This window comes from Sinocyclocheilus anshuiensis, unplaced genomic scaffold (assembly GCF_001515605.1).
Source record: "Sinocyclocheilus anshuiensis isolate Anshui unplaced genomic scaffold, SAMN03320099.WGS_v1.1 scaffold124, whole genome shotgun sequence".
NCBI lineage: Eukaryota > Metazoa > Chordata > Actinopteri > Cypriniformes > Cyprinidae > Sinocyclocheilus > Sinocyclocheilus anshuiensis.
Window position 1 is genome coordinate 1,315,924 of NW_015554082.1, and position 15,508 is coordinate 1,331,431.

A 15,508-nucleotide genomic window follows, 5' to 3' on the forward strand; every position below is an offset into this window, starting at 1 on the left:
GTCAACACTGTAAATATTGACTCATTATATTTTTTTGCCAATAAAAGCCTTTAAAACTTATGATATGCTTATCATTGTTTTTCAGTATACCATAGAAACATGTGGAAAAATAATCTACAAATACTGAAGCAGCAAACTTTGCAAAACACAAAATTTATGTCCCTGCCAAAACTTTTGGCCACGACTGTAGGTATGATTTAGCCAACCAGGGGTGCGTTTCCCATACAATGACGTAGCTCACTGATTAACCACCATAGTACGATGCATTGTTGTGGAAACTAACTAGCCAGTCACGACTTTTTCCCGAACACAGTCGCATCTCCGTCGTTTGAACCACATTAGTTCAACAATTTAGGGCCGTTGTTAATGACATCACACGCACGTGGTGGAGTAATAACTTCTGCTAATTAATTAATTAGAGATCTCTGAGATGCTGCTGTATTGAACATTGCACCTGATTACTAATTTACTATGTTTTGTTCCCTGTCATTTTGCTTTATTTGATCTTTGATTCATCGCGGGTTTCCTACGTCATACTCCGGGGTTCCCTTATGCATTTATGCGCATGCGCACTCTTCAAAAATGGCGCTTATTGAGGACACGCTTAAAATTTATCGATTAAAATGTATATATATTTAAATAGAATCGAAGATATAGATTGTACTGCATGTTAGCTTGCTTATTGTGCCCAAGAGCATAATTTATTTAAGTCCATATGTCTTACTAACAAGAAACTATGCTTCTAACCACAGGTCAAGAGCTGCAGTTCCTACCATGCAAGTTTGCGACACTGTTTGCGAATGATCATTTGAACTATGGTTTCGGGAAACACAGAATCGTTGAACTATGTTGGTAACGACGGAACTAGCGACCATAGTTGGCTAACGATGCTTTTGGGAAACGCACCCCAGATTGCATTAGAAAATGCAACTATTTTACAAGGTGGTGATTTCATATGAATTTATATGAAGCGATTTGTATAGAAGCATACAAAATTCAATTATGCGTAAGCAGATCGTACAAAAACATATTAATAAGATTCATGCAAATTAGCCACAAATTCACCAAAATGTAAAATAGCTACAAATTTCCACAAGAGTGTTTTAAGTAGCAGGAAGGGAACAGAGAAACAAGTAAAATGATCTACAGATGAAAGCCATTTATTCCCTCACAAAAAGTACCATGGTGCAGAGATGGTAATACCACGGTACCTTGATGGGCATTTCCTGACACTGAATGGCTCCTTATTTGTATATCATGGTATAACCCAAAAACCATCACATAAAATAGGTTTGTTACTCACCCACATAGTGAAGGTAGAGGGCCAGGTACTTGTACTGGAAGAGGGGGTTGTTGTTGAGGCTGCTTCTCTGGATCTTCTGGAAGAAGGAGCTGACATCCCAGCGGTACAGCACCTCTAGTAACATGATACTGGGGACCCGCAGGCCCACATTCAGCACCGCCTCCACCCGCTCCTTCACAGCCATCACTCCTGACTACTGCCAACCACACGCAATTCACTGGCACTATCACACACCAGCACTGCACTGATACGAGATAGAGAGCAACAAACAGAGATAGAGAGAGAGGTTCATGACTGTCAGTCAGTAAAAAAGGTGTTGTCTGAGACAAGCCCTATGCACAAGAAAAGCTCTGAAAACAAGACCAAAATACTGATTAAGAGAATTATTTCTCAACTGAATACATCAGCGAATACAAAAAGTTTATATCTAGATTATAATTAGACAGACTAAATGTAAAATGTGGCAGCATTGTGTACTGAAGTTTAATGGAGTTAAAGGCACAATATGTAAGATTTTTTTATTAAAGGGGTCATATGATGCTGCTAAAAATAAGGAAAATCGATTGTTCGGAGAAGAAAAGGTGAACGCTACCATGAGTCCTGTGACATGTCAACAGTGAAGCATCCTGAGGTCATCCATGTGTGGGGTTGCTTTTCAACCAAGGGAGTGGCCTCTCTCATAATTCTGTCCAAAAACACTGCCATGAATAAAGAATGGTATCAAAAAGTCCTGCAAGAGCAACTTCTTCCAATGATGCATGAGCAATTTGGTGATGATCTGTGCATTTTCCAGCATGATGGAGCACCATGTCACAAAGCAAGAGCGATAAAGAAGTGGCTCGAAGATCATTACATTGAAATTTTGGATCTCAGTCCCATAGAGAACCTGTGGTCAGTCCTCAGAAGTCAAGTGGTCAAGCAGAAGCCCACAAATTGTGATAAACTCTGAGAACTAATAAGGCAAGAATGGATCGTCATCAGTCAGGATGGCTAACGATGCTTTTGGGAAACGCACCCCAGATTGCATTAGAAAATGCAACTATTTTACAAGGTGGTGATTTCATATGAATTTATATGAAGCGATTTGTATAGAAGCATACAAAATTCAATTATGCGTAAGCAGATCGTACAAAAACATATTAATAAGATTCATGCAAATTAGCCACAAATTCACCAAAATGTAAAATAGCTACAAATTTCCACAAGAGTGTTTTAAGTAGCAGGAAGGGAACAGAGAAACAAGTAAAATGATCTACAGATGAAAGCCATTTATTCCCTCACAAAAAGTACCATGGTGCAGAGATGGTAATACCACGGTACCTTGATGGGCATTTCCTGACACTGAATGGCTCCTTATTTGTATATCATGGTATAACCCAAAAACCATCACATAAAATAGGTTTGTTACTCACCCACATAGTGAAGGTAGAGGGCCAGGTACTTGTACTGGAAGAGGGGGTTGTTGTTGAGGCTGCTTCTCTGGATCTTCTGGAAGAAGGAGCTGACATCCCAGCGGTACAGCACCTCTAGTAACATGATACTGGGGACCCGCAGGCCCACATTCAGCACCGCCTCCACCCGCTCCTTCACAGCCATCACTCCTGACTACTGCCAACCACACGCAATTCACTGGCACTATCACACACCAGCACTGCACTGATACGAGATAGAGAGCAACAAACAGAGATAGAGAGAGAGGTTCATGACTGTCAGTCAGTAAAAAAGGTGTTGTCTGAGACAAGCCCTATGCACAAGAAAAGCTCTGAAAACAAGACCAAAATACTGATTAAGAGAATTATTTCTCAACTGAATACATCAGCGAATACAAAAAGTTTATATCTAGATTATAATTAGACAGACTAAATGTAAAATGTGGCAGCATTGTGTACTGAAGTTTAATGGAGTTAAAGGCACAATATGTAAGATTTTTTTATTAAAGGGGTCATATGATGCTGCTAAAAATAACATTATTTTTTGTATTTGGTCCTGCCAAAACTTTTGGCCACGACTGTAGGTATGATTTAGCCAACCAGGGGTGCGTTTCCCATACAATGACGTAGCTCACTGATTAACCACCATAGTACGATGCATTGTTGTGGAAACTAACTAGCCAGTCACGACTTTTTCCCGAACAATATATACACACATACACATTTATAAATTAAATATATATATATTATTTCATTCCCATTTAGTTTGTTGAAGTATTAAAATAACTCAAATTAAATAAAACTAAAAACTTAATAAAGGACCTATACAGACATAATAAATTCAGACATAATTTAACTAAAATTAAAATAAGTAACAAATACAAATCAAATGACAGTAGTTTATCAGTAATCCTAAAAAATCAGTGATCTGCGAGCAGCTAGAAGCCTCCTCTGAGCTGTTGATCCAATCAAGGTTAAAACGCGATGAAAGCGGTAAGAATAACGTGAAACATTGCTGATGTTCGCGCAGTAGTGCGGGCTCTTTAAATTTTGGCGCTGTTGTGAAGACGCATGTCACGTGACAACATCAACATGGCGGATGTAGTACGTCCGAATTCCATTCATACTACTCTCATTCATACTATATAGAACGTACTTTTTTAACGGTCGAGTAGTACGTTCAAATTCAAATGTAGTACCTACTAAGTAGTATGCGATTTCGGACGCACCCTATTTGTTTATTTTGAATACGCGCCCTCCAGTGGAGAAAATTACATATTGTGCCTTTAAACACAGGTTATTACATAACCTGTTTGTTTCCTTAGGGCTGCATGTTTTAAAACTCGCACAAAATACAGCATAGATGGTGCATAAATACAATCGGATAAAAAGCATTATATACGATAACTTAGCAAATAATGTAGATAACTCGATTGTCAAAGTTTCCATAAAACTGAATAGCAGCAGTCTTATAGGAAAACATTTACATAATCTGTTTTGCACTCAAGTGTGCTACACACTTCTGAGAGAGGCGTCTGTGAAGCATTTTTCGGACCCAATAATTAGCTGTGTTTGCCCAAAATTTGTCAGAATAAAACGCCTATAAACTATATTTGAAAAAAAAAAAAACACGATTCTTTTTTGTGAGATACTTGTAATACTTAAATATATAGTAAAGTGATAAATACAGTAGGCTATGTTTGTATTTTCGCCAGCCTACTGTTGCTATGATTACCTCGTAAGGCTAGCGCATTTCTGTCACTAATCTAACTTTTGTGATTAAAGAAACATTTCAAATCCCTTAAAACGTATACTTGTCTGTAAAAATAAATACTTTTATCATCCCAACTTGTTGTTTGGACTTCCTTTGGGAGGTTTACGCTTTATTAAAAAAGTAGCTCGGCCCCTCGACCCCAAACCCCAACGAAACGTACCCTGATAATGTACTTTCTAAGCCAGCGGGAGATGTCGAAATTAACTATAGTAACTCCGAGCTCATTGAAAATGCATTGTGTGTGACTGGCTGATCTCACAATGAGCCTGTTGCAGTACTAAATAAGCGCGTCTACAAAAATAACTTCGTTTTCCGTTCTATTGACGCAAATAAAAACAACAAACGTGAGGACATGTTGTAGCCAATGTTGTCTGTAACGTTACGCTGCTTTAGCACGCTGTGATAACCGCTGTTAAACGTCTGTAATAAAAGGAAACCTGCACGGAAATAGTCAGATATCGCTGGCCTCTAATCGCACGTTATATATAACGTTGATAACGTTACTTGGATGCAGCTATAGCTATGTAGTACGCGGCTAACGTTATATGCGTGCCTTCTCTCTCTAGAGATGCTGCTATGAACTGTACGTTAGTGACCTCGGATAACAAACACTTCATGTCCGGATCCCCCGCTCAATTAACCGCAATTTAACAAACAAAATAAACATTCAACTTACACGATTATGACTCCCGCAAGTGCTCGCGACTACGATGTCCGACCTTTATTCTTCTGTCGGATGTCAACCATGTTGACGGAGGAATGAATGGAGTGGTTGGCAGTCTCGGGGAAATTGCATTCCTACCAAAGAGACGCGGCGCGGCACCTGGACTCGTATCACATCATCCCGCAGCCATTACAGATTTCCACAGTGATCGGTACTGAGCATGTGCGCCGCGGAGAGCGGATTAGCGAGCGCCGTGGCATCATGAGGGCACAGCACACGTTGGAGACTGAAAGAAAGAGAGGGGGGGGTGGATAGGTGGAATGATAAGGAGTCAGAGCAGACGACTCAGCATTCACAATGTCAACTGTGCTATACAGATTAAGAGCGCTATAGTGAACCAGATCACGGGCTGTGAATAATACTAAAATGATAATCGACTTTAATTAGGCTATCTGTGAGATACTGCCTCTTCACATTAATATCTCTCTCCCCCTTTGGCTTTTTTTTGGCGTTGAGAAAAGTCATGCTGAGAGTCTATTATTTCTTTCAATAATAAAAATATAACACACACACACACACACATGGAGTCGAAGTAGGCCTGTGTGTGTGTGTGTGTGTGTGTGTGTGCTTGTGACCCTGGACCACAAAACCAGTCATATAAGGGTAAATTTTGTGAAATTGAGATTTCTACACAAAACCAGTCATATAAGGGTCAATTTTGTGAAATTTAGATTTCTACATCATCTGAAAGCTGAATAAATAAACATAAATAAATAAATAAATCAAGAAAATCGCCTTTAAAGTTGTCAAAATTAAGTTCTTGGCAATGCATATTACTAATACAAAATTAAGTTTTGATATATTTAATGTAGCAAATTCACAAAATATCTTCTTTAAACATGATCTTCACTTAATATCCTATGATTTTTGGCATAAAAGAAAAATCAATAATTTTGACCCATGCAATGTATTTTGTATAATTGCAAGAAGATTTAGAGAAGTGTAATGATCTATCTCTGCTTTCACACACAGACCAAAAAAAAAAGCATGTGGTGAAAAACTGATGACCTTCATCACGCTCCATGGGGAATTATCATCTCCAAACCCCTAGTAATTTCTCCTCTTGTGGTGAAGCCGCAGCTGGCTCAGCTATTCACTCGTGTTGATGTGAACTTCCCTCCTGTATAAACATATGATTAAGCATCATTTACGGAGTATGAAGTAGCACTACGATGTAGGAATATAGGCCTACAGTAAATGTCTGTAACAAAGTTCGTAGTTCGGGAAGAAGGAGGCGGGAACCGGCGAACATTTAAATACTTTAATAATCAAACAAACACAAAATGAAAGTAAAGCGGCAGCTCCTCGCGGACGACTGCCACACACAAAACACAAAATAAAGTCCAGGCCTGGCCCTCTCTCGTCCAACAATGTTGTCACTCCTTCTTTTATCCTTCCGGAGCTCCTCCGTGGGACTCGAGACCGGTGAGTGGCGCAGGTGTCGCGCATTAGCAATTACTCCACCGGCCTCGCTCCGTTCCCACGGCTCTCGGTCCCGCCCCACTCGTCACAATGTCCATTCAGTAATAAAATACAATAGGTCACATGTTAACCCACAACAGCGATGCCAAAGCAGCTGTCTTGTGGTAAAGTAACCCAAAACAATAGTTTCAAAAACAAGAGCCCTGGATCACATCAAATTCACAATCCCATCATTTTCATCTTGAATTTGTATGTTTAGTGAAAACTCATTCGTGAAATCACTGCTAGACACTAAAATAGTAACAGAGAGATCACTGTAGACATTTCAGACCTACTGTACAGTACCTATTTGCATTATTATCTTTTTTTTATATCCACAGAACTTGTCTGCTACATATAGACTGTAAATCATTTAATTATGAGCTTGTGTTTCTATCAGCCTACTAGCAAGAGCACATGTCCCAGAGGGAGTGAGCCAATATTCTCTTTTAGTCTCTATACTTCATAAGTAGGTCAGCAATCTGTACCCTCTTCAATGTCTCTCATAATGATGTTGAGGAAATGCTTCTTAGATCAAAGTTTTTTTGTCACACTTGCCCTGAAATAACTGTTAACTCTGATAAAGAGGGATTGAGGCCTTCTCAAGGTATATATCTCAATATTATAAACCTCCCTGTTTATATTTTAGCCGGACATAAGAATGCCTTTAACCAAGACAATGTACAGGCTCTTTTTAAATTACATGATCTATTTTAATTTTAATTTATTTATTTTTTTATTCACCTCATTTAAAATTGCTTATTAATTGTCTGGTTTGTGATTAGTAGAGTTCCAGTCACAGATGATCAGATCAGTTAATGACATTTCCCTTTCATTTATTTATTTTTATAGTCTTTTTTTGTTATTTACCAGCTTCAATTAATGAATGGCAGGTTTGTTTGGGTAAGTTCCTCAAAATTAGTTAGTGATGCACCAATTGTGTCATTTCCAAAAATCCAGCATTTGTTTTTTTACAACAGGCAATTCATGGTGGTTAATGTCGCTCATGGTGTGTTACACATGTTTTTTCCAGGTTTCAATACAGGACTTGTTTTTCACACAACACTTGAACAATCAGTGATCAATTGATTTAGGTGGTTATTTTGATTTGATGCCCGAGCTCTGTTGAAACGTGGGGAATAGCATGTCGCTTTGCTCCACATTGAGATGTGACAGCAATTCCTGTCTTGAGCAGTCTTATGTGTGATCTACAGAGAAAGAAAAGACATTTGCACATAATTAGGACCCTAATGAATTCCAAACCTTTCAATGTGAGTGATATTTAGCAAAATACACACTACATAATAGTTCAGAATTGGTGAGACATCAAATAAAATCACTTCTTAAATCTAAACATGCATACAAAGCAAAACTGAATTAAGAGCATATAGATGTTTTATGTCTTAAATAATCACGTAAAGACATCAGCAATCATAATAAATACATGTAACACAGTTAAAATGTACTACAGTTATAAATAATTAATTTAAGAGCATGATAGTGTTATTACAATGTATAGATAAATACATTATTACAAGAACACATACTATGTGTTTGTATTTAATTACACAGTATATGACCAGAGAAGGTCTTATAGAGTCAGTCATTGTTCATAACTACAGAAAGCATCATAATGTTTACATTGTTTTTTATTTAATGATGCATAATAGATTATAGCGTCTTTAACTTTGGTTCTCGGTTCCTCTGCTTGCCGTTTTTTCTGGTTTTGCATCTAAAAAATGAACAGAGAAAGTTTGTATTATAATGTGTGCCGAAAAGTAACATTTATAAAGCAATAAGGACATTTAAATGGGAGTAAAGCAAATTAATCTTTTGCTAAGGAATATAACAAATATTAAATACACATACTTGTACTGGCTCCAGTCACTCCATGAGGAATTGCAGAATTCATCCCTGGCTCTCACACACACACACATCCCTTTTGTCACTGGCAGCTGGTGCCTTTGTGTGAATAAAATCTGAGCAAAACAAATATTAATATATTTCCAGTTCTGACAAAAAAAAATAGTTTTAAACACAGAAATATATTACATTTTAAAATTGAAAACTTCTTTTAAATTGTAATAATTTTTCATAATATTACTGTTTTTATTCTATTTTTGATTAAATAAATACTGCCTAATTATTCCAAATGTAATTATTCCGGATTGTCTTTTGACCAGTAGTGTGTACAGTTTGTGTGTTGGGTTACCGCTTGTAAGTTCGGTTTGGAGCAGTCACATTTTTCGCGTTTCCGACAGCGAACCACTTGGAACATGAGAGGGAAGTAGGATGATGGTGTGTTCCAGGAGTGTGGATATCTGACCTCTACAGATGTTTTATTGATCCTACTAATAGGCACCATATCAGGCCTCACTAAGGAGTGGAGAAAAAGAATGTTTCATATTCAGATGAGCGGCATACTGATTCAATATTCTTAGCAGTTTTTGAGAGCTCACCGATATCCATGATGTAGAACTTTGTATTGTAGGATTCAACAACAAAGCTGCTTCTGAAGTATATGGTCAGGTTGATGCGCTCCACCTCCTCTGCATAGGGACAGTAGTCAAGGTCTAAGCATGTGATAGACTTTCCTCTGTCATCCAGACTGCAGCTGATGTTGCTTCCACCATGAGGGCTGGAACAGAATCAGTCAGTTTTTTTTTCTCCACACCCCTTACATCACTGCAGATTGCAGAGCCTAAGGCAAAACTGAGAAACTTACCGTGTGGCTTTGATATGAATGACATGGCCATTCCTGTTTCCATCCCATGTCCAGTTACATTTGAAGGAACCTCCATAGTTATTTGTTGTACAATCGATGTAACCTTGTTTGGTAATTCAATAAATTAAAAAAAAAAGAATAATACTAATAATTAAATTCAATAATTATAAAATACAATTTTGTAATTTAATTTAATAAAATAAAATAAACAAATACACATTATAAAAATTATAAACAGTACGTTCAAACATTTGGGGTCGATTTACTTTTTTTTTGTTTTTAATTAATTCATACTTTTATTCAGCAAAGACGTATTAAATTTATCAAAAGTAACAGAAGAGACTTATATATTTATATATTTAATTTCTTAATTAAATTTGTCATTTATCATTTATTTAATTTATATATGCAATTTATAATGTTACAAAAGGTTTATAATCCAAATAAATGCTGTTCTTTTGAACTTTATATTCAAATAATCAAAAAGTATCATGGTTTCGAAAAGAAATAATTACTAAGCAGCATAATCATTTTCAACATTGATAATAGGAAATGTTTTTGAGCACCAAATCAGCATATTAGAATGATTTCTGAAGGATCATGTGACACTGACGACTGGAGTATTCACTGTTAAAAATGTATTGAAATAAATTAAAATTGATCAAATTTTTATTGTAATAATATTTCACAGTTTTACTTTTTACGCTATATTTGCTAAAATAAGTGAAGCCTTGATGAGCATAAAAAAATTTTCTTTAACATTTTTACATTTTTCTAATTAATATCATGACAATTTTATACAATGTAACAGAGGGTTGTACCTTTCTCAGGAGTATTCTTGATAAACTTCCTGAAGGTCCACTGAGCCAGCACCAGTGTGTGGTTTAGGTAGGATCCCTCACTGTTGAAACAGGAGTAGTTGCCCCCCTTCCAGGCCTCCACTGTGACGACGATCCTGTTTCCTTGAGCCTCCAGATTTTCATCATTGTTTCTTGTCCATGTAATATTTTTCGCTTCATAGTCTTCTCCACAGATAAGTGGCACCATGTTTACATCTTCACTTGCATCGACATTCACCACAAGCACTGATGACAGACAATTGAAAAACATGTGAGAAGTGCAAATATAACAATATAAGCCCCAATATAAATAAAATGAATTGAAGCAGTTTATAAAAGAGAGCTCAAGTATTTTTCTTTAGACATGATTCAGACAAACAAACCATTTGGTTTAAGTGTCCAGTAACTCTCAGCTGTTTTGATGGATCTGTCAGCAGAGGACTGGAGAAACAACAACGTACTCAAAAAGAGAAAAAACATCTGTTGGTGGAAAAAAGAGAAAAGTTTAGACTGCAATAATCATTGGTTCTCAGCTGTGGCTGCAGGTTTACTCTGACAGAAGGTGAAAAAAACAGTGCTAAATGTAAATAATAAAATGCAGCTAACCATATAGTTGTGCATTTAAGAAAGCAAAATGAAGACTTATCAACTTCTAAAAGATACGTGAAAACATGACATATCCTGTTGTATCCAGTTGAGCTCTTTGCTTTGTAATATGGTTATTACTAACAGAACAAACAATAGGCTAAATATTTCATTTGTTAAACTGGTAAATGATACTTCAGTTGTTGTTTAAGCATTTATAAAATTGTCAGTTTTCATGTTATGCTAATAATCTTACATATTATTGGGCCTATGCAAAAAAAATGCATAAAAATATATTTAAACAAAATAATTGAGTGGTTATTTTAATGACAATATAACATGAGTTTGAAATAAGAGACTTACCATCGATCGCTCAAAAATCCAACAAGATTAACGTCAACAACCAGACTGATTTTGCTTTGCTGTTGTGTTTAGTATGCAAGCTTATAAGTAACGTGTCAGGAGGGCAGAATTTCCCTGGCCAGGAAAAGTCCACTGCAGGTTATAGAGGAACCAAACCCTGCATGAGCAACTCCAGAACCTTAGCTGTTCTCAGACATCATAATTCTCTCACTTCCACTGAGCCTTCTCACTGTCCTCTCTCTTCTCTAATATTGGACTATTTATAGCATATACATTAACGGCCCATTCAAAAAAATAAGATTCTTTACTGGATTGTATTATATTGGGCAGGAAAACATAAGACATGAAATTGCTAATTGGTTTCCAAGGTGGACTATGTGAGGAATTGAGCCTAAGGGTGGGAAAGATATGAAGTCAATATTTGTTTTCCAACACCTTGGGTATTTTTGCCACAAGTTCTCATCTGAAAGCCAGAGGATGATTTACCTGGTTGCGTTACTGTGTTTGATTTGCTTGTCCCTACTCTCCGTTGGTTTGTCCATTTCACAATTGGGTTATTCCCCTTTCCTGTCAGATAATGACATTGAGTGATTTGTACATTAAAATTACTGATAAGAAATTTCACATTAAATGCTGATGACACTCTTCAGCCTGACACATGAAAAGTGTTTTAAATGCCCAGATAACATAGAAAAAAGAATGAAGGAAAGAAAAAAGAAAACAGAACTCTCAGTAGGCCTTTTTCCCAAGCTGTTGTTATAAAATCTAAGAAATAGCATTGTAATTTTTTTATAGCCTATGCCTACTCAGAACGCTGACTTTTTACCAATAATAAACACAAACAATTATATAGGAGTCCAGTTAAAGCACGTATTAAACTATCAATGACAACCCTAACCTTGACAGAGTAAAACCACAAAACCAAGTCATCTCTTGTTTACTATTTATTTCAAGGGCGCAATGTAGGCTACAACGTGCATTTATGCTATCACATTAATAGCACAAGTAGGGAATACAACATTGCTTATTTAAAGTAAATAATATAAAATAACGTGTATGCTGTGCCATAGGTAGGCTACTACAAAAGATAGGCTATTACAGTGAATATTTTCAGATATGTCCAGAAACATGTGCATACAGGTTGCGAGTGGAGCAGCGGATCAGGTAGGCTATGTGTAAAATTTCCCCACGAAGTTTGATAATGGAGCACAGCCAACAACAAACAGGCACGAAGAATGACTAAACTAATAAGCGCCAACATTTTAAAGGAAATAAAATATTGTGACAGCCTGAGCTTTGAAGCTAGTAGGCTAGTTGTGACAGCCATAAACCTTATTTTCAAACTGCAGTTTTCAAACTAAGTAATTAAAAAAAAAAACTTTGATTCCCGAATCAAAGTGCACTTTGTACACTGCAAAAATAGTGTAAGTCACATCATAAGTTACAGGCCGATCAAGTTTTTTTATACGTTATACTGTATGTGATTCAACTCCATATTTTAAAGTCAGTTTAATATAATTTAAGTTGAAATGACTTATACAACTAAGTTGACTATACTTAAATTTTTAAGGCAGCAACTGTGCTTTCACACTAGCACTTTTGTTGCGCACCCGGGTTCGATTGACGTCAGAGTTCGGTTCGTTTGGATGATGTGAACGCTGTCTTCCGAACTCAGGTGCGCACCCGCGAACCGTACCCGAGTCCGCTTAAAAAGGGTGGTCTGGGGTACGGTTCGCTGCTGATGTGAACGCAGTCGTAGGCCTACCGAATCGCGGAAGTGAACCGCAATTAATGACGTATTATTTGATAAAAATGTGTGTTTGTGTGTGTGTGTGTTTCACTCACTTTCCTTACGAGCGTGACTGACGCGCGTCAAGCAGAAAGCTGTATGTCTCATTTCTGTTCGCCTTTAACGTTCTTTAGAGCATTTGCTGTACACTCGTAAGACAAACGGAAGTGCCGTTATGTACTGAAGCTTTGGAATCAAAACCAATGGTTCAAAAACAGAACTATATAAAAATGAAGAGGGCAACTACGCATTTTGCCGCCTTCTCCTGCCCGTCGTTACTAAGCAACGGGGTAAACAGCTGCTGGCTTGATGACGCAAATAAAGTAATATGAACACAGGCCAGGGGGAGGGGGAGGGGGGAGCAATCGAACTCGGGTTCGGACCAGGCAAGCGAACCAAGTGTGAAAGCGTCTTGGCCTGCGCCAATCCGGAAGCTATAAACGCGGAAGCGTGAAAAGTGCCTAATTACCATGGTAACAGCATTAATTGTTGATCGATAGTGGAAGCGTTTAACATTACTCGAATCTAAAGAGCAAAATGAAGTTAAAAAAGGGGGTTTTCTTCGAATATTTGAATTTAAACAAGTTTCATTGCCTTCTCTCACTGACTAACACTAAAATAATTTATGATTATTTTTGTCTTCTGGATATTCATGAGAAAAAAACACTGAATGGTAAGAATACACTAATAATTACTTGTTAATGCGCATTTCCCCTTTAACACGAGAACAACTGACAAATCTGTAATTTTTTTAACAGTCTTTTTATGTAATTTTTATTAATCTGCAATAGGTGGATACATTGCTAAGGTGGAATTTCAGTGTTTGGAATAACTGTCGTGCTTTTCTTTTCCCTTCCTCAGACATTCAGTTCTACCATTTCATGAAGCATGTGACAACAATGGGGAAGAAACACATAATGCTGACCTTCGACATGCTGGATTGGGATGCTGATGGAGAAATTGGTTTTGAGGAGTTTTATATGATGGTCTGCATTCTGCTCAGTAGTGAAGTAAGACATTCTCCTACAAAACATGACCACATCAAAAACAGCCCCTCCACACTTACCACAACCATACAGGGCTCACAATATCTGAGCAAAAAGCCACTTCCTCTTTTTCATGCTGCAGGAAAACCCCATTTACTGCCAAATTTCCTTGGTCTTTATCATTGTTATTGTTTTATGAGAGGTTGTGATCAATGTCACATGTGCTGAAATGTGTATGTGTACGTAGCATGATGTGGAAGAGACCTTCATCTGTCACCATTTCCTCCCTGTCTTTGAGCTGTTGGATATGGATAGTAGCAAAACCATCAACCTGAAAGAGTTTAAGGCATCCGGATTCCTTTTCAATCTCAAGGGTTCTGATTTCAAAAAGATCTTGAACCTGTTTGACATCACTGGGGACGAGGTACAGATGTCATACAACTGCCAGTGCTGCTTAACAATCAAATATTTAATCTGTTAACAGCATTTAACATCACTGTACAATCCTCCATAATTACTAACATATGCAACCAAATTTTGCACTAGGTGACTGAAAATGTATGTCATTAGCCACTGACTACTACATTTTCATAGCACATAAAAAATAATTGACGGTCTGGATGTAGATGGTGTTTTTTCTTGTTTTTCCCTGTGAAAATTACAAAGATCATTTAGAATTATTCATTATTTTAGCTCTTTGCATTTTGTCACTGTTTGTCGCTGTTAGCAGATTCTTTCAGTAGAGGATGCGTAAGTGGCAATCATATTACTAGCGCTTTTCAGCAAATTAATTAGCCAAAAGAACACAATTTGATTGTAAGTAATTTTTTTGTTAAATAGATAAACAAAATGTTACATTTATGTAAACACCTAAATGTTATGTAAAAAAAATCTCCTAAATTAAATACAAAAATAGCTAACGGCAGGCGACTACCTCCAATGTGTCCATAGAGAGGGTTATCAATTTCAGTCAAATTTGGAAAATATTACGCATGTGGCTTGTTGTATGATCAAACAATAACTTGTGCATTATAGAGCATTAAATCTAAAATTAAATCTTTAATTACCAACAGTGCCTGAATCTAAGTGAGTTTCAGAAGTTTACCATGATGTGCATGGATGCCCAAAAGGAGTTTAAGAGAAAACGTGGAAAATTACACCGTCTCATGGACATCTGCACATATTTTGTGAAAGAAGAAGATGAACTTCATTTACTTGACTGAGTAAAATATGCTTCAGAAATAAAAATGAAGAGTCTTCTGTTTATTCTGACTACTGTCTTATGTAATTAATAGGAAAAATAATAGCAGTAATTGTAAGTATCAAAAGTAAAATAGAAGAGACAATGAAGTAGGCCTATTTGTTAAGAATGATATCGCTTATATGTGTGAATCTATAATGTAGATCCCAGACTAGTCACATTTTTTACTCAAGTGAAAATTTCTCAGGCTATTTTCATTTCTGTTAAAGATACATACATTTACGCTTTGGCTACACAAAAGCAGTTTATATATTTCCACTACGAATGC

At 36.8% G+C, this 15,508-nt stretch overlaps 3 protein-coding genes across 5 annotated transcripts in view; 1 reads left to right on the forward strand and 2 right to left on the reverse strand.

Moving 5' to 3' along the window:
* LOC107669103 (RING finger protein 145-like) overlaps window positions 1-5,396 on the reverse strand; it is a 47,119-nt gene extending 41,723 nt beyond the window's left edge. Inside the window, exons 1-2 of one of the 3 annotated variants that reach the window (XM_016461221.1) lie at window positions 5,184-5,396; window positions 2,716-2,959 (exon numbers count right to left, since the gene is read on the reverse strand). In XM_016461221.1, the coding sequence (XP_016316707.1) occupies window positions 2,716-2,899 (184 nt within the window). In that variant the 5' untranslated portion in view covers window positions 2,900-2,959; window positions 5,184-5,396. Of the gene's footprint in view, window positions 1-1,303; window positions 1,547-2,715; window positions 2,960-4,667; window positions 4,714-5,183 lie in introns of those variants that run through there. The other 2 variants (XM_016461222.1, XM_016461220.1) reach the window with 2 other exon arrangements.
* A 2,967-nt stretch (window positions 5,397-8,363) lies between these two features.
* Window positions 8,364-10,736, reverse strand: LOC107669056 (interleukin-12 subunit beta-like). The gene is made up of 7 exons (XM_016461154.1): window positions 10,640-10,736; window positions 10,239-10,502; window positions 9,418-9,520; window positions 9,152-9,330; window positions 8,905-9,068; window positions 8,562-8,671; window positions 8,364-8,424 (listed from the first exon to the last, which is right to left on the reverse strand). The coding sequence occupies exons 1-7, from the start codon at window positions 10,734-10,736 to the stop codon at window positions 8,364-8,366; spliced, it is 978 nt and encodes a 325-aa protein (XP_016316640.1).
* A 2,794-nt stretch (window positions 10,737-13,530) lies between these two features.
* LOC107669057 (EF-hand calcium-binding domain-containing protein 9) lies at window positions 13,531-15,202 on the forward strand. The gene is made up of 4 exons (XM_016461155.1): window positions 13,531-13,666; window positions 13,855-14,003; window positions 14,227-14,403; window positions 15,053-15,202. The coding sequence occupies exons 1-4, from the start codon at window positions 13,531-13,533 to the stop codon at window positions 15,200-15,202; spliced, it is 612 nt and encodes a 203-aa protein (XP_016316641.1).
* Window positions 15,203-15,508: the final 306 nt, after the last annotated feature.